This window comes from Canariomyces notabilis (genome assembly GCF_033297395.1).
Source record: "Canariomyces notabilis strain CBS 508.74 unplaced genomic scaffold N656scaffold_1, whole genome shotgun sequence".
NCBI classification, from domain to species: domain Eukaryota; kingdom Fungi; phylum Ascomycota; class Sordariomycetes; order Sordariales; family Chaetomiaceae; genus Canariomyces; species Canariomyces notabilis.
The window spans coordinates 2,719,527-2,736,847 of record NW_027041823.1 but is presented as its reverse complement, the minus strand read 5'-3'; the positions used below and the strand labels follow the sequence as shown (position 1 = coordinate 2,736,847).

The 17,321-nt window shown below is 55.6% G+C and overlaps 7 protein-coding genes across 7 annotated transcripts; all 7 read left to right on the top strand.

Moving 5' to 3' along the window:
• Positions 1 to 298: 298 nt before the first annotated feature.
• N656DRAFT_699141 (uncharacterized protein) lies at positions 299 to 5,171 on the top strand (the record flags this gene model as incomplete). Its single annotated transcript, XM_064810763.1, has 3 exons — positions 299 to 2,575; positions 2,630 to 4,639; positions 4,707 to 5,171. 3 exons carry the CDS (start codon positions 299 to 301, stop codon positions 5,169 to 5,171), a joined length of 4,752 nt encoding a protein of 1,583 aa, XP_064675447.1.
• Positions 5,172 to 6,872: 1,701 nt separating this feature from the next.
• On the top strand, positions 6,873 to 8,092 carry N656DRAFT_774100 (uncharacterized protein). Its single transcript, XM_064814193.1, has one exon. It carries the CDS (start codon positions 7,079 to 7,081, stop codon positions 7,943 to 7,945), a length of 867 nt encoding a protein of 288 aa, XP_064675446.1. The 5' UTR covers positions 6,873 to 7,078; the 3' UTR covers positions 7,946 to 8,092.
• Positions 8,093 to 8,305: 213 nt separating this feature from the next.
• On the top strand, positions 8,306 to 9,706 carry N656DRAFT_833994 (kinase-like protein). Its single transcript, XM_064818705.1, has 4 exons — positions 8,306 to 8,504; positions 8,566 to 8,855; positions 8,952 to 9,170; positions 9,277 to 9,706. Exons 1-4 carry the CDS (start codon positions 8,410 to 8,412, stop codon positions 9,576 to 9,578), a joined length of 906 nt encoding a protein of 301 aa, XP_064675445.1. The 5' UTR covers positions 8,306 to 8,409; the 3' UTR covers positions 9,579 to 9,706.
• A 30-nt stretch (positions 9,707 to 9,736) lies between these two features.
• N656DRAFT_67643 (uncharacterized protein) lies at positions 9,737 to 10,630 on the top strand. Its single transcript, XM_064810489.1, has one exon. It carries the CDS (start codon positions 10,049 to 10,051, stop codon positions 10,532 to 10,534), a length of 486 nt encoding a protein of 161 aa, XP_064675444.1. The 5' UTR covers positions 9,737 to 10,048; the 3' UTR covers positions 10,535 to 10,630.
• A 240-nt stretch (positions 10,631 to 10,870) lies between these two features.
• Positions 10,871 to 11,684, top strand: N656DRAFT_67803 (uncharacterized protein). The gene has a single exon (XM_064810515.1). It carries the CDS (start codon positions 11,114 to 11,116, stop codon positions 11,531 to 11,533), a length of 420 nt encoding a protein of 139 aa, XP_064675443.1. The 5' UTR covers positions 10,871 to 11,113; the 3' UTR covers positions 11,534 to 11,684.
• Positions 11,679 to 12,503, top strand: N656DRAFT_67670 (uncharacterized protein). The gene has a single exon (XM_064810496.1). It carries the CDS (start codon positions 11,836 to 11,838, stop codon positions 12,316 to 12,318), a length of 483 nt encoding a protein of 160 aa, XP_064675442.1. The 5' UTR covers positions 11,679 to 11,835; the 3' UTR covers positions 12,319 to 12,503.
• Positions 12,504 to 16,143: 3,640 nt separating this feature from the next.
• On the top strand, positions 16,144 to 16,592 carry N656DRAFT_67537 (uncharacterized protein). The gene has a single exon (XM_064810477.1). It carries the CDS (start codon positions 16,263 to 16,265, stop codon positions 16,497 to 16,499), a length of 237 nt encoding a protein of 78 aa, XP_064675441.1. The 5' UTR covers positions 16,144 to 16,262; the 3' UTR covers positions 16,500 to 16,592.
• Positions 16,593 to 17,321: the final 729 nt, after the last annotated feature.

The window sequence follows — 17,321 nt, the reverse complement described above, 5'->3', positions numbered from 1 at the left end:
GATTGTTCTGTTCTGTTCTGTCAAGTCTATAAAGTCCACGATCGCAATGCCCCCTCCGAGAGTGGCTGCGACTTATTGGGACTCGTTTGGGACTTGACAAAGTTGACTTCAAGTTTGGCAGTGTCCATCAGCAGTGAAGTTGGAGGCTGTTGTTTTAGACTCCTTGCGAGTCTGAACTGAGCGCTTCCTGCCTCGTCTTTCACTGCAATCACTCTCTTCACATCATCTTTCTGAATTCCAACCTCAATCTCATTCCTAATACCCAATCCTTTCCTCCAGTCTTTGCACAGTATTCACAATGTGGGGCCAAGCATCAGCCGAAGAGGCCTTCCGTCGTGCCCCTGGCGAGATCTTCCCAGACTCGCTCCACCGGCGCGATGAGACGCAATCACCAGCAGATCAAGCCCACGATGGTGATTCCACCGACGCGACGAAAGCACCGCCCAGCCCAGAAGTCAGCGGCGTATGGGGCGAGCGGGAAGTTGGCGGCCCCGTCAGCCAACGGGAAGCCATGCAGGACTTTGAGGAGCTCACAACACGACTGACGGCCACACGCTCCCGAGCCACCTCGCACAAGTCTGCCAAGAGCCAGAAGAAGAGCTTCTTCCAGCGGGTGGCCTCCCACGCAAGCGGCATATCAAGGCGAGCCACTGGCACGGCAAGCGGAGCGCAACAAGCCAAGGACGAAGAGACGGCCACAGTTGAGGATGAAGACCTCTCTGACAAGGAGGATGATGTTGACGGCGATAGCACCGAGACGGATGACTTCCCCCTGGAGCAGTTCATGCGCGACGGGCACCTCGAAAAACGGACTGAGTCTGGCGAGTCGACCAAGAAGTTGGGCGTCGTCTTCAAGAACGTCACCGTCAAGGGCGTCGCGACCGGGGCAAGTTTTGTCCGGACACTGCCCGAGGCGATTCTCGGTACCTTCGGTCCAGACCTGTACGGCATTCTCTGCCGGTTTTTCCCTGCACTGCGGCCGGCTAACAAGGGAGGCCAACTGCGCACCCTGCTGCACGATTTCACGGGGGTTGTCCGGCACGGCGAGATGATGCTTGTCCTTGGCCGGCCTGGTTCCGGGTGCAGTACGTTTTTGAAGGTCATTGCCAACAACCGTGAGTCGTACGCGGTTGTTGAGGGGGAGGTGTCGTACAGCGGGATCTCGGCTGAGGAGGCGAGGAAGCATTACCGTGGCGAGGTGGTGTATAATGGTGAAGACGACCAGCACATGCCGAGTTTGACGGTGGGGCAGACGTTGAAGTTTGCGCTGATGAACAAGACGCGGAAGAACCTGCGGGGAGATGTCGGCACGATCATTGATGCGTTGCTGAGGATGTTTGCCATCAAACACACCGAACACACCCTCGTCGGGAATGCTTATGTGAGAGGCGTTTCCGGCGGTGAGAGGAAAAGGGTCAGCATCGCCGAGACACTGGCTACCAAGAGCACCATCGTCTGCTGGGACAACTCCACCCGTGGTCTCGACGCGTCGACAGCGCTGGATTATGCCAAATCCCTGCGCATCATGACTGATGTCTCGGACCGGACGACGATTACGACTCTCTACCAGGCCGGTGAAGGGATCTATGAGCTGATGGACAAAGTCCTAGTCATTGAAGAGGGCCGCATGCTGTACCAGGGCCCGGCCAAGGACGCGAAGCGGTACTTTGAGGAGCTCGGCTTCTACTGCCCCCCGCGACAGACCACGGCAGACTTCCTTACGTCGATATGCGACCCGAACTCCCGGCAATTCCGTGAGGGCTTTGAGAAGCGCGCTCCCAAAACCGCCGAGGAGCTTGAGAAAGCCTTCCGTGCCAGCGAGGCGTACAAAAAGGTCCTTGCCGACGTGGCGGAGTTCGAGCAGCATCTCGAAGCCACGCAGCACGCGGACATGCGGACCTTCAAGGAATCCGTGCAGCAGCAGAAATCGCGGCGGGTGCTGGCCCGGTCCAACTACACCATCCCCTTCTGGAAACAGGTCCTGGCCTGCGCGGAACGGGAGCTGTGGCTCATCTGGGGCAACAAGACGGAGCTGTACTCCAAGTACTTCACCATCATCAGCAACGGGCTCATTGTCGGCTCGCTGTTCTATGACACGCCGGCGTCGACGGCGGGGACGTTTCTGAGGGGCGGTGCCGTCTTCTTCAGCATTGTCTTCCTGGGCTGGCTGCAGCTGGCCGAGCTGATGAAGGCTGTGAGTGGCCGGATTATTGTCGAGCGCCACAAGGAGTATGCTTTCTACAGGCCGAGTGCGGTCAGTCTTGCCCGCGCGCTGGTTGATCTGCCGATTCTGGTGGCGCAGGTGGTCGTGTTTGGCGTGCTGCTGTACTTCATGTCCGGGCTGGATCTGCATCCGGGCAAGTTTTTTATCAGCTTGCTGTTTGTCTACACGACCACGTTCTGTCTCACGGCGCTGTACCGCATGTTTGCGGCGCTGTCGCCGACGATTGATGATGCGGTGCGGTTTTCGGGGCTGGCGTTGAACGTGTTGGTCATGTTTACGGGGTATGCCATCTCAAAGCCGGTGCTGTTGGGGCAGAAGATTTGGTTTGGGTGGTTGACGCATATCGATCCGGTAAGTTCAGGGTTCTTCTTTATTTGTGATGGGACTCTTGCTAATACCTTACAGCTAAGCTACTCCTTTGAGGCATCCGTCTCGAACGAATTCCACGGCCGGATGATGGAGTGCGCGCCCCAGCAACTGGTGCCCCAGGGTCCTGGTATCCTGCCCGAGAACCAAGGCTGTGCGATTGCCGGCGCCCGACTGGGCAGCACAAGCGTCCTCGGTGATGACTACATCGGCAGCGCATTCGATTACAGCCGGGCGCATCTGTGGCGCAACTTTGGCGTTCTGATTGCGTTTTCCGTCCTCTACCTCCTCATCACGGTTGTGGCGACAGAGATGATTTCCTTTGGCGGCTCAGGCGGCGGCGCTCTCGTCTTCAAGAAATCCAAGAGAACCGCCAAGAAGGTCAAGATCGCGGCGGCACCCCCCGACGAAGAAACCGGCAACACCACATCAGGCGACACCTCCTCAACCGCAGTCTCAACCACCGGCGGCGACGACAGCCCGCTCAAGACCCTCACCAAAAGCGACCGTGTCTTTACCTGGGAGAACCTGTCTTACACAATCCCGACCCCGGCCGGCCCGAAGAAGCTCCTCAACGACATCAACGGCTACGCCAAGCCCGGCGTCATGGTCGCATTAATGGGCGCCAGCGGAGCCGGCAAGACAACCCTGCTCAACACACTCTCCCAACGCCAGACCGTCGGCGTAGTCTCCGGCAGCATGCTTGTCGACGGTAAGCCGTTGGGGAGCGACTTCCAGCGCAGCACAGGCTTCGTTGAACAGATGGACCTGCACGACGAGACGGCCACAATCCGCGAGGCGATCGAGTTTTCCGCCCTGCTCCGCCAGCCGCGGGAGACCCCCCGTCAAGAAAAACTCGATTACGTCGACAAAGTGCTGGAACTGCTTGAACTGACCGACATCCAAGACGCGATCGTGGGTTCGTTGGGGGTGGAACAAAAGAAGCGGCTGACCATCGGCGTGGAGCTCGCGGCACGGCCGTCCCTTCTCTTATTCCTCGACGAACCGACCAGCGGACTGGACGCGCAAAGTGCCTTCTCCATCGTTAAGTTCCTCCGCAAACTTTGCGCCGCAGGCCAGGCCATCATCTGCACCATCCACCAGCCGTCGTCAGACCTGATCCAGCAGTTTGACAAGATCCTCGCCCTCAACCCGGGCGGCAACACCATCTATTTCGGCCCGGTCGGCGAACACGGCAGTGCCGTTGTGAAATACTTTGCTGATCGTGGCGTGCACTGTCCGCCGGGCCGGAATGTCGCCGAGTTTTTGCTTGAGACGGCCATCAAGGGCGGGAGGAGACCGGACGGGAAACGGATCAACTGGAACCACGAGTGGCGCAAGTCAGAGGAGAATAAGCTGCTCATGGAGGAGATCCAGCAACTCAAAACCGAGCGCAGCGCCGCTTCTCAAACCACTACCACCCCCGCCCCGGTGGAAGTGGAACGCGAATTCGCCGCCCCCGTCTCCTCCCAAATCCTCCTCCTCACCAAGCGCATGTTCCTGCACCAATGGCGCGAGCCATCCTACCTCTACTCCCGCCTCTTCACCTCTGTCCTCGTCGGCATCTTCAACGGGTTCACCTTCTGGAAACTCGGCGAGACCACCGCCGACATGCAGTTCCGCATGTTCACCTGCTTCCTGATTATCATGATCCCCGCGTCCGTGCTCAACTCGGTCCTGCCCAAGTTCTACATGAACCGTGCCCTGTGGGAGAGCAGGGAGTATCCGTCGCGGATCTATGGCTGGGTCGCGTTTTGCACGGCAGAGCTCATCTCGGAGATTCCGGGGAGTCTGGTCGCGGGTGTGGTGTACTGGTTGTTGTGGTACCTGCCTACGGGTCTGCCGTATGATGCCGGCTCGGCGGGGTATGTGTTCCTGATGACTTTCTTGTTCTTTTTGTTTCAGAGCAGTTGGGGCCAGTGGATCTGCGCGTGGGCGCCGAATTTTACGGTTATCAGCAATGTCCTGCCGCTCTTCCTGGTCATCTTCGGCTTGTTTAATGGTGTGGTGGTGCCGTATGGGCAGTTGAATGTTTTCTGGAAGTACTGGGTACGTCTCCCCCTTACTCTTCCCCCCGTCCCCCTTACTTTGCTTTAACAACTAACGGGTGTGACAGGTCTACTACCTGAACCCAAGCACGTACTGGATCAGCGGCGTCCTCGCAGCCACCTTGGCCAACCAGCCCGTGCGCTGTGCTCCCAACGAAGCGGCGTATTTCAATCCACCCTCAGGCCAGACGTGTCTGCAGTTTGCTGGCGAGTTTGTGCGGCAAGCGGGGCAAGGATACCTGATGAACCCCAACGACACGGCCAACTGCGGCTACTGCCCGTACGAGAACGGGTCCGAGTACCTGAAGTCTTTGAACATCTCGCCGGATCAGAAATGGAGGGACTTTGGGATTTTCTTGGTGTTTTGCTTCACCAACTGGCTGCTGGTGTATTTCTTCATCTACACGGTGCGGGTGAAGCGTTCGACGCTGGGTTTTGGGTTTGTTTTGGGTCTTGTTGAGAAGGCTGTGGGCGCTGTCAAGGGGTTGTTCACGAGAAGGAGCAAAGATGGTGAGGAGGGTCAAAAGGCTTGATTGGCGTTGCCATATCAGTGCTGGTATATACTACTAATGCGTGCTCAACTGGGTTTCACAGTCGTTTTGTGTCCTCAACAGGCAGATACCACTAGGATAGACAAAGGTTAGATTGGATAGGAGTAGACAGGAGCCGGCGGGTGTCTCATTCAACTGTCAATAAGATCATCAAGTTTCATTCTCCATAGGCCAACTTTAAACGTGCCCCGACTTCACTCTGGACAAGTTTCATACTGTTGCCACATTCGTAATCACCCAAACCTGTTCACTTCAACGGTCCATCTCGAGCAAAGCGACTCGGGACAGATGTCGGGTGACATGGGGGGCTGGTATCCGGGAGGTGCTGCCGTGGGATGGGACGGGGAAGAAAAGAGAGGAGAAAAAAGGAAATGGGGGAGGAGATGGAGGTGGATTGATGGGGTTTTACGGAGTACTGGTAGGAAGGGAGGTGAAGATGGAGGGAAAGACCCAGGAGAGGTCTGTAAGGGGGTTTAAAGGTGATTGACATTGCTATGAGAGAGTGGGTGGCATGCAAAATCGAGATGAAGGTATCAGCTTCATGTTGATTGTTGACAATCAACTCATGGCTCCAGTCCCGTCATGGGTCGCGGTCCGGCTTAATTACTACCTACCTCTAAGTTTAAGTAAGGAGTACCATGAGCTGGTTCTGTCACCGACGCTGAACTTGAAGAAGTCATCATAATACTGTAGTCCCTATCCCGCCGTAAGCTTCTTATGTTTATCCATGGTCCATGACAGAGCTGAATCGACGTGCAAAAAGTTGACAGAATCTTACCCTTTTCTCCCTGCTTCCAAGCTGCTGTGCCTGTCGATCAATGGGTTAATTACCATGTGGCATGAGATCACAGCAGCTTGGCACTCGGTGATGCGGGGATTCAAGAGTAGAAGAAATCTAATGGACTGGTGTTGTGGAGTCGTGTGGCTCAGCCGGTGCTATTTCAGGCCAATGCAAGGGGCAGTTTCAGAAGTCAAAGAGATCTCCCGATCTTTGGTTGCATTCAGCGCTTGAGCCGCAACTGCTTACTCCTTGGCACGGGTCAACCTTCTTTCCACATTCCAGACGACGCCTCGAAATGGCAGCGGCGGGATGCGGGGAAGGTCAGCGGCCTACACGTGTATGGTGCTCTGAGATGCTGGACCTTGCAGTAGCAGGTGCTACGGCAGGGGGCACTTACTAGGTGTCTGGTATTGAATTTGTAGCACCGTTCCCACGTTCAATGTCCATACCCAAAGGCTTGAAATCTTGGATTGGGATGACAGGGACATGGTCAACTAGATTTAGGTCCGACCAATGATTGGCGTCTCATGCTCTAGGTTTGGGCATGATCACTCGGGATGACTTGCACAACCCATGCTGCGGGTTCAAGGAACATGGCATGAAATCATGGGCAGTGTTCTCGGTGCACTAACTGGGCTCCAACCATATCTGACCTAACCTAGAGATCCCCCTCCAGGTCAGCAAGTCTCGACAAACAATGAGTGCTTCTAATTTTGCAGTCCGGCAACGGGAAGACTCAAGCATGATTACCTTGGTGAGAGAATCTTGACGTGATCTGGTCAGGGGCACAGGTATGCCTATGGGAGAACAGTGACGCGAACTCCAAGGCCTCACCGCCAGAACAGATCATCGAGAAGCAGTAGAGATGTCTATAAAGACGAGTCTCCGTCCCTGACTCTCCCGTTCTGTTTCTCTCAGATCATCACCCTCAACTCAGCAGCCTCAGCAGCCTCATCCACTCAACTCAGAACCCCTCGAGCTCTAAGCTTTCAGCTTCTCTTGAAACTCGAACAACTTGACTATCCAAAATCAAGTCTCACGACCAAAATAAGACCAACAAAACAACCCATCCTCACATCAATATCAATATCAACCCCCAACCCTCAAAATGAAAGCCCAATTCATCACCGCCACCGCTGCCTTTTTCGCAGCCTCAGTCGCCGCCTTCCCCACACCTCAACCCGAGACCACCAACAACCACGGCCTAATCCCCGACTTTGACGACTGGAACTCGGACGCAGACGCCGTCAGCATCGAGGTCCTCACGGCCCGCGGCCCGCGCGTGATTTCGACGGCGGCCGCCAACTTCAACTTCACCGACGACTTCAACTTCCCGCTCGACCACCTCTTTGCCGAGATCGAGGCCATCCCCGACGAGGTGCTCGCCCAGGGCGATGAGGCGCTGCACAAGTGGCTTGTTGAGCACGGCGATCGTGCCGGGGATGATGTGGAGAAGTTGAAAAGGGATGATGGTGGGTATGATGTCGAAGAGGAGGATTGGAACGATGCTGGTTCGATTGGGGATGTTGCTGGTGAAGGGAACGAGGCTGCTACGGTTGTTGAGCGCAGTGATGATGAGGAGGTTGTCGACACGGACGACTTCGGCGGCGAGGAAGGGAATGATGCTGCTGTTGTTGTTGAGCGCAGTGATGAGGATGTGGTTGAGGGGGGTGATGCTGACTCCGATGGTCTTGATATTCTTGCTCGTGGGGAGATTGCCGCGCGTGCCTCGCTCTGGAAGATCACCAAGTGTGTCGCGGCCATTGTTCAGCTGCTCGCGACCACGGCGGTCCCTGCTGCCAAGCTCCTTCGCATCAAGCAGTACATCAAGGCTCTTGGTGGAACACGGCAGGCGGTCAAGCTCCTGCTGGGTGCTACCACCAGAGCCGAGAAGCTCAAGGCTGGCGGTGAGATTCTGGTCAACTTGTCGGCTGAGCTGCTTGGGATTAGCACCGTCAAGACGCAGTGCTTCTAAGCGGACCCGGGCAGGATGGGTTGGAAGTGATTGTACAACTTGGTGGCAATGCGGATTTGGGAAAGGTTGCGAAGATTCTCTGAGATCCAATGTTGATGTTTCTTGCTTCTTTGTATATACATACTTGTTTGTTTGCTTTTGTCTCAAGGTTTTCCCTGTCTTTTGGCAAGTTTAGAGGTACATACAAACAGTTCGACGTTAAACACTTACCCCCAGTTGCAGGCTGCAACGTGACATCCTCTGATGTGAATGAAGCCTGGAGGTAAGGGAGAAAGTGAAAGCTTCCCAAATCCCGGGTAGGTACAGTACGAGGCACAAATGTGAGTGGCCAGGCAAGCACGAAAAATCAACGATTGTCCAGGACTTTGCTACTGCACATAGCACCTTCCCTACCCCCAACACAACGCAGTTTATCTAGGTACCTAGCCAAACTCAAGACCTTCCACACCCCTCAGTCATTGCAAATGCCGTCCTTGTTCCGAGTCGGTCAGGTGTTGCGAGGCAGTGCTGGCCATTATGTGATTAGCAAGCAGCTGCAGGAAACAGTTTGGCTCGCAAAGTCGGTTTCCCTTCTAATCTGTTTTTCTTGTTACTGCAATCGCTGATAGGCAAGATACCAGAAATCATGCGCAAGAGCTTGTGGTCATCAAAAGCGTTCAAGGCCATTTCAGAGTAGCCAACGAACGGGATGTGCTTCGCCGTTTCGCTGGCAAATCACCTCACATCCGGCCGTTGCTGGATGAAATCATTGAGCCGCCTGAACCTACAGCGATTGTGTCGCGACACTTGCAGAATCACCTCTGGCAGGCGTCAGGCGAGAAAACCCTGAACCGGAAGGAATTGAAGTATGTGTCTAGGAGGGTGTTGGAAGCCTTGCAGGTCATGCACGCCGAGGGGTTTGTTCATGCTGGTATGATGGCGATTCCAAACTGAAGTGTAAAGTGCCCCGCTATGTACAATGCCAATGGCTGACTGCATGCGACCGATGTGAGGCCCCCGGCGGCAGATGTGAAGCCAGACAACGTCATGGTCAACTACGGTTCTAACGACAGCGAGAACCGCTTCACTGATGTCCAATTGGCCGATATGGGCAGCTCTTATCCGGAAGACCACAAATACGCCAGGGAGGGCGCTCCCATTGGGGCAGCCATCTGGCGCAGTCCTGAGGCTCTGTTCAAGCGGTCTTGGGATACCAAAACGGACATTTGGTCGTTTTGGCACCTTGGTAAAGCCAACCTGCTCCTTCGACAAAATTTACCCACCAGCCGCTGACATTGTGAAGCTCATTAGTCTGATCTAGGGCGGGCACTTCAACATTTTCGATCCTCCAGGAGTACCCTTCAAATTTGACGATCCTGAATACGAGTTTGAAGTCCTCAAGCGGCAAGTCCAGTTCTTTGGGCCGTTTCCGGCCAAGTATATAGAGATTACGGATGACGACACGGCGGAGGTCGTGGTCTGGTTGATGGAGAACCTTAAAGAGGAAGCCATTTCTGCATGTCACGGAGAGAGAGATTTGCAGGAAGGACAAGGAATTCATCGCCTGAAGCTGGATCCTCGGGACAGGCCGACTGCTGATGAGATTCTGGCGCATGAGTGGTGGCAGGAGGGGGATGATTTGGATCTGAGCTGATGGTAGATCCAGGGTTGGAGTCTGCGTCATCCATTGAAGATTTTGTTGTCTAATAAAGCATGGGACGTCTTGGGAGGATGTGGCGCTCCCACAGGCTTTGAGCTGCAGCAAGCTGTGAACAATGGGACTCAATTAGAATTTTCTTGACCAAAAGTCCACGACTTTGTAGTGGGAGAGAGACACCAAATCCCTGTGCTCGTATGTTCATCATCATTTGAAAGGCCACCTGATTGTTTTGCTTTCAAAATCAAACAACAGCCTTTTCTTTGCCCCATCACGCCCCCATTTTGAGCCTGGGTTGGGAAAGGTCACTCAACCTACTCTTGATGACAGGTGTAAGGTCTGGCAAGATTATATATACTGTTACAGGCAACTCAGCTCACAATGATCCCAAACGCAGTTAACAATGCCCTCAACTCTCACCGCAGTTCGGACTCGTTCCTATAGGAGTACATGTACAGTACTAGTGTATGTACATACATACATCTTCCCGTCAGCAGGAGCATGTGTGCCGTCCTCTCCGTCTTCTCCGAATGAAAAGACATCACCCGAAGATGGACAGCGGTCCCGCCCAGCTCGCTCTGTGTCTGCCCGCCCGGCGTGACGGGGGGCAGGGTGACTTTCTTGCCCTTGCGGGCGGGAGTACCGGCGGTACCGGGGTTGCCGTTGCCAGCGTCGTCCGAGCCGAAGGTGTTTCCCTAGGTACCAGGAGTGAGGCGTGGTACGCAGCAAGCGGCTTTGCAGTACAGCTCTACCACCCCAAAGACACGCGGCCTGGCCCGGTGTTATCCAGAGTCCACTGCCCTTTCACCAAATTCTTTGATGAGGCCGCGCATCCAGTCTCCACCCAGGCGTACTTGCGTCTGCCAACAGAGAGGCATACCTGTGCTGGCTCACGAGCGAATAGTCAGCATAATGTCGTTAAGGACCAAGGCCACCGCCGACAAGGAGTGTAGGTGCTTGCGCGTGTCAAAGAACCAAACCCGCCGGCCGCCCTCGTCGAGAGGAGGCTTGTCCGGACCTGTGACTCGACAGTCGGGGCTGTGTAGACTGTGAAAAGAAGTTGGCGGAAATCGTACTGCCGTTCAGTGTGTTCACCGCCGTCAGGTTTCTAGACTCACAGTCTCGTTCGTGCCAGGTCGTGATCTATGATGTCGCCGTCGAGCCCATATTCAGAATTCTGCTCACGGCGGCGTCGGCTACGCGCGCGGAAAGACGTTGTCGGGTGCCGGTACTGCCGTTGGGTGGTCGAACCGCCGTCTCGTTTCAGTGCTCGCGAAGTCGTCCGCCCATGCCGACCCGTGTGATCAACGACATCGCCGCCGAGCCCCTATTCTCCTATTCACAGCAGCTGCGCAGACCCGCCTTTCCATCACCATTTCTCACTCCAAAACCCCCTCCCCCTCGAACTTTCTCTTTTCCTCTTCCACAATCAAGCACCCGTCACAACTCCTTCTCTCCTCCCTCTCCGCCGCGACACTTCCCGCTCTTTTCACGCTTTTTTAAATTTTTTATATAAAAATATTAACAACAAGATGGCGAGCATCACCAGCCTCGCCAACGAGACCCTGTACTGGGTCATGCGGGAGTTCTGCCCGCATTGCGTCGTCGGGTGTGGTGTGTTTGGGGCTGGGTCCGGGGCTTGCCTCGAGTCCCTCGATCACGCCTCGGTGTTGGCGGGCGACCGCCGCGCCGAGGCGAGAAGGACTCTGCTGGCCCTGACCAGGGTCGGCAACCGCCGGTTGGGTCGCGTGGCCCAACTCTTCCTCTTCCACGTGGTCGACACCGACCGCGGGGACAGCCTCGCCCTGCTCGCGCGCACGTTGGCCGAGGCGCCAGCGCTCGCGCTGGAGATCCGGGTGGTGGACCTGGGTGGCGTTGCCGTCGCTGGGTCTGGGGGGTCTGCCGTTGTGGTAAGTTCAGTTCTTGTGTCACCGTCTTCATCAAACAGCTAGCGGGAGAGGGGTCTCCTCGAGTCTGACGTCGACGGCCTCATTACCGTTCGACTTGACCAGACATTTCAGGTTCATGCCAGCGAGGACGACAATCTATCACAACATGCTAGCGGCATGGTGCGTACCACCTCATATTGGAGTGGCGCCCTGCTGGACGTCGGCATGATGTGATGTTATCATCTTCACTGGTATGAATGTGAAATGTCAGGTTGGGCGGGATTGAGACCATTGGCGTCAAGATTGTCCTCTCTGATGACATTTGTCCTTCAATCCTCAACCAGCCGCCTCCGAATCAACGCAAGATGCGAAGGGTCGCAAGTGGTTTCCACAGCAGTCGCACTTCTTGTCCGAAATGTCTTAGCGCGGAGAGGGACGCCTGCGGCATTGCAGTCTGCCTCTTGACATGGAAGTTTGGTGCCGGTGCTCCTGGTCGGGCCTCGTCCTTGGGTCCTGGCGGCGGTGTCTTCGAGGACGGCGGGTTTGCCCTCGATTTCGCCTTCCAACGACGCTCCGGGGAACGGGCAGGCGACATAACCGGCGAAGTGAGCAGTAATGACCGACATTACGCCAACATCACCGCCCATCGGGGTGCCCAGCTGGGCTTCTGGATGTTCAATGATGTCGGTCATTGCTGTTCCCTTCGCTGGTACCAAGCTTTCATGTCAAGAGACAGCCACTGCCGTAATGTCGGACACCAACCCTCCCGCCGCCGCTCGCCCTCTTCTCCCCCTACCTTTCCCTGCTACCGGTGTCTGTCATCACTGGCAAGGTTACAACTCACTTGACATTTGGGTCTGCTATGGGTGAAAGCACGAGACCCAGCTGTCAAGGTGGATTGTAATGTCGCCAGTGATGACAGGCCTCCCTTCTCCTTGCTGGCTCAGCTCTTCCACTTTCTCTTCCCCAACTTTCCACTGGCCACCGACCACAACGCTCTCACCAGCACCACAACAAAGTTCATGGCCCCATTCCTGTTCAACTTTGCATTCCAGTTTGATGCCAGCGAGGGTGACCATAATGTCAACAGTGAAGTGTGCTGTTGTGATTAGTGTCATCTTTGCTGGCATGAAACTGGGCTGTTAGGTTCTGGCTGTGTGGTCGGAGACTCTTCCCCCCTGATAGTTAGTGGATTCATCAAGTTGTGTTCTGGTCGAGCTAACGTGCGTGACCCAACCTGCAGACGACCCCGACCGCTGCCGCTGCTCCTGCCTTTGCTGCCGTCGTCCCCGCCGCTGGTCTCGCTCCTGCCGCCACCCCTGCGGCCGCCGCTGCCGCTGCTGCCTTGGCCCGTGCCGCCGCCGCCTCCGCCCAGCAGGACGTCTTCACGCTTTTCTCCCAGGCCAAGAAGATCCAGGCGGTCGTTCTCCGCGGTGCCTGGCCGCTCGACGCCTTCTCCCGCTTCCCCACGCCGGCAGAGACCCAAAACCGGCTAAAGATCAAGCTGGTAGGCCCCACCACCATCCGCCTCGGCCTGGACCGCTCCATCCCGCTCGACAGCATCCGGGAGCTGCGCTTGACGGGTGGCTATGCCACAGTCCCACCCCTCGGTCAGAGGAATGACACCGTCGACCTCAACGCCGCCAAGGAACTCCTCTGCCGCCTCACCAGCCTGCGCCGCTTGAGTGTTTGTGGTGCGCTGGGGAGCTTCTGGACCGACTCAGTTGGCGACACGCTGTTTCAGAACCTCACTGCCCTGGAGTTGCCGCTTTGCTCGCTCGGACTCAGGTATTTTGAGGACATTCTTGAGAGCTGCACCCCCGGCACGCTGAAGCGCTTCACCTTTTCTTGCGGCCAGGCCGGCGACGCATCCACCGTGGAGTACGCCACGGGTTCTGTTGTCCTCCACCTGCTGAACCACTACGGGCACGCCCAGAACCTGGAATCGCTTGAGCTCGACACCTCCAAGAGCGGTTGGTGGATGGGCTGGATGTCAGTCTTCCAACGCACCGTCAAGTCGGTGTGTCATTTTTCTTCGCTGCGGCATCTCTCGATTAGCGCCGACAGTATCTACTCCTGGGGTACGGGCACCATGCAGGGACGGCTGGCTGCAGACAAGTACACGGGTCTGGAACGACTGGTCGAATTCCTCCCATCGAGCCTTCAAAGTCTCGAGATCACGGCAATCTGGGCGATTCCTATTGCCGACGTCAGAATGTTAGCGGAGGATTGTGAGGCGGAGTTCCCTGAGCTCACTAAGGTCGTTTTGAAGAGGTGCGACCTGCCGGGACCGAATGCCTGGCCATATTTCGACTACATTCATGAGGGGGAGACGGTGTCTTTTGCCAGAGTGCCTGTGAGCAGGTACCATGAGCACGTTGAGCTGGAGGAGATGTTCGCTGCTGCTGGAGTCGAGTTCGTTCTGGTTTGACAACCCCAGGGATACCTAATTTGGTCAGAGATGTTAGCGGGGTTTCGACAATGGTGGTGGAGGGCATGACGTTTGCTTGCTTTTGAGGCGTTAGGTATGGGTTTGCTCTTTGAGAAAGTGTTAGGTATGACACAGAAAGGAAATGGATTTGATGTGCACAAGCGATGAACGTGACCGAGGTTTATAACTCAACTCCCCCTTCCTACTTTCACCTCCCATGGGCAGAAAGTGAAGTGAAGTGCAATGGCCGAGCGGTTCCAACTCCCCAGTTACCACCAAATTCTCCCCTAACGACCGTGTTCGAAGCAGGTCGTTGCCTTGTTCTTGAACAACGCACCACACAAAAACACAAACAGGACTGGAACTGGGAAACGTCAGGTACCTATGATAGCACAAAGAAGCCTGTCCTCGTTCAATCTCCCATCATGCCTGTATGACGCCTCTCGGACTGCAGTCAGTCACCGGGCTTGGTGGGAACTTCAAGTTGGCATGACCACTAACCAGTCATGGCCGTGTGTCTATGCATGTAAGTAGCCACGGCGTACGCCCGCGATCTGGACGACGACCGCGGCGACGTGCTCCTGTACAGCGCCGACGGCAGCTCTAAACACCGCGACCCCGCTCCATCTGGCCAACCTCAGCTAAGGGACCAAGTGCCTGACGGCAGCTCTAAACACCGCGACCCGCTCCATCTGGCCGACCCCAGCTAAGGGACCAGGTGCCTGCCGGAAGAGAAACCATCAACTGACAGTAGCTGAGTATAGCAGGCAACCTCGATCCTTCAAAAATGACGACCAACGCACCCACTGCCGAAGATCTTGCAGCAGCTGCAGGCCCTGGGTCTTGTGAGCCTTTCAACGTTGTGGTCAGGCAGTGAGCTCTCTGCGGCCTTGGGCGGCACAATCCACGGTGAAGTCCAGTTTCTCAGCTGTGGTGCTGGCGGCAGGGCTCTGGCTCCCTGAACAACATTCGTCTCCCACCAAACAGCTTCCGCCTAGATACCGGTAGCGACAACGACAAGTCCAACTTGGTGGTGCCATCTTAGCACTTCACTCATAGACAACACAGGCTTCTGCCTGGTCGACAACTTCAAGTTGGTGGTCTACCTTGGGTAGTAGTTCCGAATTGGAAGAGACGTGAGCCGCCACACAAGCTCAGGGAACTCCTCCTTGCAACACTCTGCCAACGTTCTGACGTCCGCAATAGGAATGGTCCAAATTGCCGTAATCTCAAGACTCTGCAAGCTCCATGGAAGGAGCTCGAGCAGTATCTTGGGGTACTTTCAAATCTAACCGTTCCGCAGCATCGATGTTATTGACTGCCATGATACGGCGTTGCCACTGCCCTTGATCCTGTGCTCCAGCAGAACGAACGTTACCGTGAGAAACTGTCTGCGACCAGGATGAGCCCAAGGTCAATGGCGATGGTGACCTCGACAGGAATGACGCAGCTCCTTAGGAGGAGAGGCCACAATGAGGCGATCATCATGAAAGAGTGTCGTGTGGTATATAGAGCACTAGTATGAGCCTCCCCGGCGAAGCGTTCGCTTTTGCCGTTTTCGTATCACAAAGAGGAAGTCGGAGGACCTCGGCCACCGAGCCAGAGCAGAACGTAGCTGTTGCAAATGTCGGTCCTGCTATTGCGTATCGATGAAGCTTCTTCCCGAAGGAGCTCATCGATCCCCAAGTACCAACTGCGACGCTTCTGAGACCTCTGAGGCGATGAGATGAATGCGACCGAGGTTTATAAGTAAAGTCCTCCTTCCTACTTTCACCCCCCCCCCCTGGGTAGAGAAAAGTGAGATGGCCGAGCGGTTGCTAGTTCGGGTTGATCACCGCCTGTCTACAGACCGCCACATTCTCCCCAGACGCCCGTGTTCGAAGCGGGTCGTTGCCTTGTTCTTCGTCTTTCGTTGCCAACTACACTGTAGATTGTGGGGTCCTCGATTTCACGCCGGTCATGCATATATCGTCCCGGGTGTTCCTCGTAAATGTTTCCGCACAGCCATGCTTGCCCAATCGCGTCGAGCCATTCGCGACCGTCCCATCCCTTCACTTCTTCCAGGATTTCCGCATTGTCCCATCCAGTCACGTTTTGCTCGGGATGGGGAGGCATTGTGGTAAACTGAGGTCAACACAGGTGCTAAAAAATCTCGGAGAAAAAGGGGTGCAAGCCGGGAGATAAGCCGAGTTGTGTACCTGGTAGACATCGTAGTTTATGACCAGGCTGTGAGCGAGACGAATGCGCTACCTCCATAGTAAACGTATGTAGGCCGTATTGGTAGTGAGGCGAGGGTCTTTGGGGGCCTGTTACCTCCATCCTCCAGAGTCCAGACACGTCCGAGACGACACAGCGTCTAGAATGAGGGAATGGACCTTGCTGTGGTGCTCATCAACGTGCATGGTCAGCTGGCAAGTGAATGGTCTTGCCCTTGTAGCGAATCGATTGCGCTGCTACTTGGCCAAAGTATCTCCCGTCGTCCTGAATGATGCCCCTGTGACTGCGGTCAGTCATCGGGCTCGGTGGGAAGTTGTCCATGATCAGGTATGTTCTCGCTTGTGTCTGTGGATAGGCCGGAGCGGCAGCAAGCCAAAATGAGCGCTAGGTATCGACGATGCCGATATGTCTCGTCAATGACGTTTTTGTCCCCGAGGAACTCCCCTACCAACGGTGATGCTCCTGAGATCTCTGAGGCAATGAGGCCAGACAACAGCACAACTCTCTCACTTTCTTTCTTGCATGCAAGGTGATCCGTAAAGGTTCATAGTATCACTCGAGGCGTGATGGCGCGGGTTTCATTTCGTGGGCGGTTGCGGATTTTAAATGTGTTCGACTGTTTTTCGATGTTTTGCATCTTGCACCACCAACTTGCCAAGTTTGCAAACTGTGCAAGGGAGTCAAGGAACTCCGGGAGGAAGTCGCGGGGAAGTTCACCATTTCAAGGAACATTGACCCTAGGGTTCCCCGCTAATTCGGACGCCACATAACCCTAAGCCTAACCCTGCTGGTGTTACGCCCCGCTGCTGCCTTGAAGGCAATTGCCATTCAGCGCTTGCTCGCCTAGTTTTCTCTCACAACTTTACACGCTTCACAAGCAATCACAATTTTCTTGCTTTCGTTGGGATTCCACCACCAATTTTACGTATAATATGTGACACAATGATTACCAAATGGCAATTCCCACGGCTGCCATCCTCAAATGGCGTCTATCGCTGAACGCGACGCCACGGACTTGCAAGTGGGGAACAAGCCATTCGACGCGGCGGGTGAAAGATGTCCTGCAGTGAGCCGTATGCGCTGAACCACGGACTTGGGATGGCGGTCTGCGAGCCGGCTGTGCTCCGACAGCGCCGTCGGGACACCAAAAGAGTGTCTCTTTCCCCTCCGATGGCGTCGCCAAAGTGAGTTTTAAAGACATAC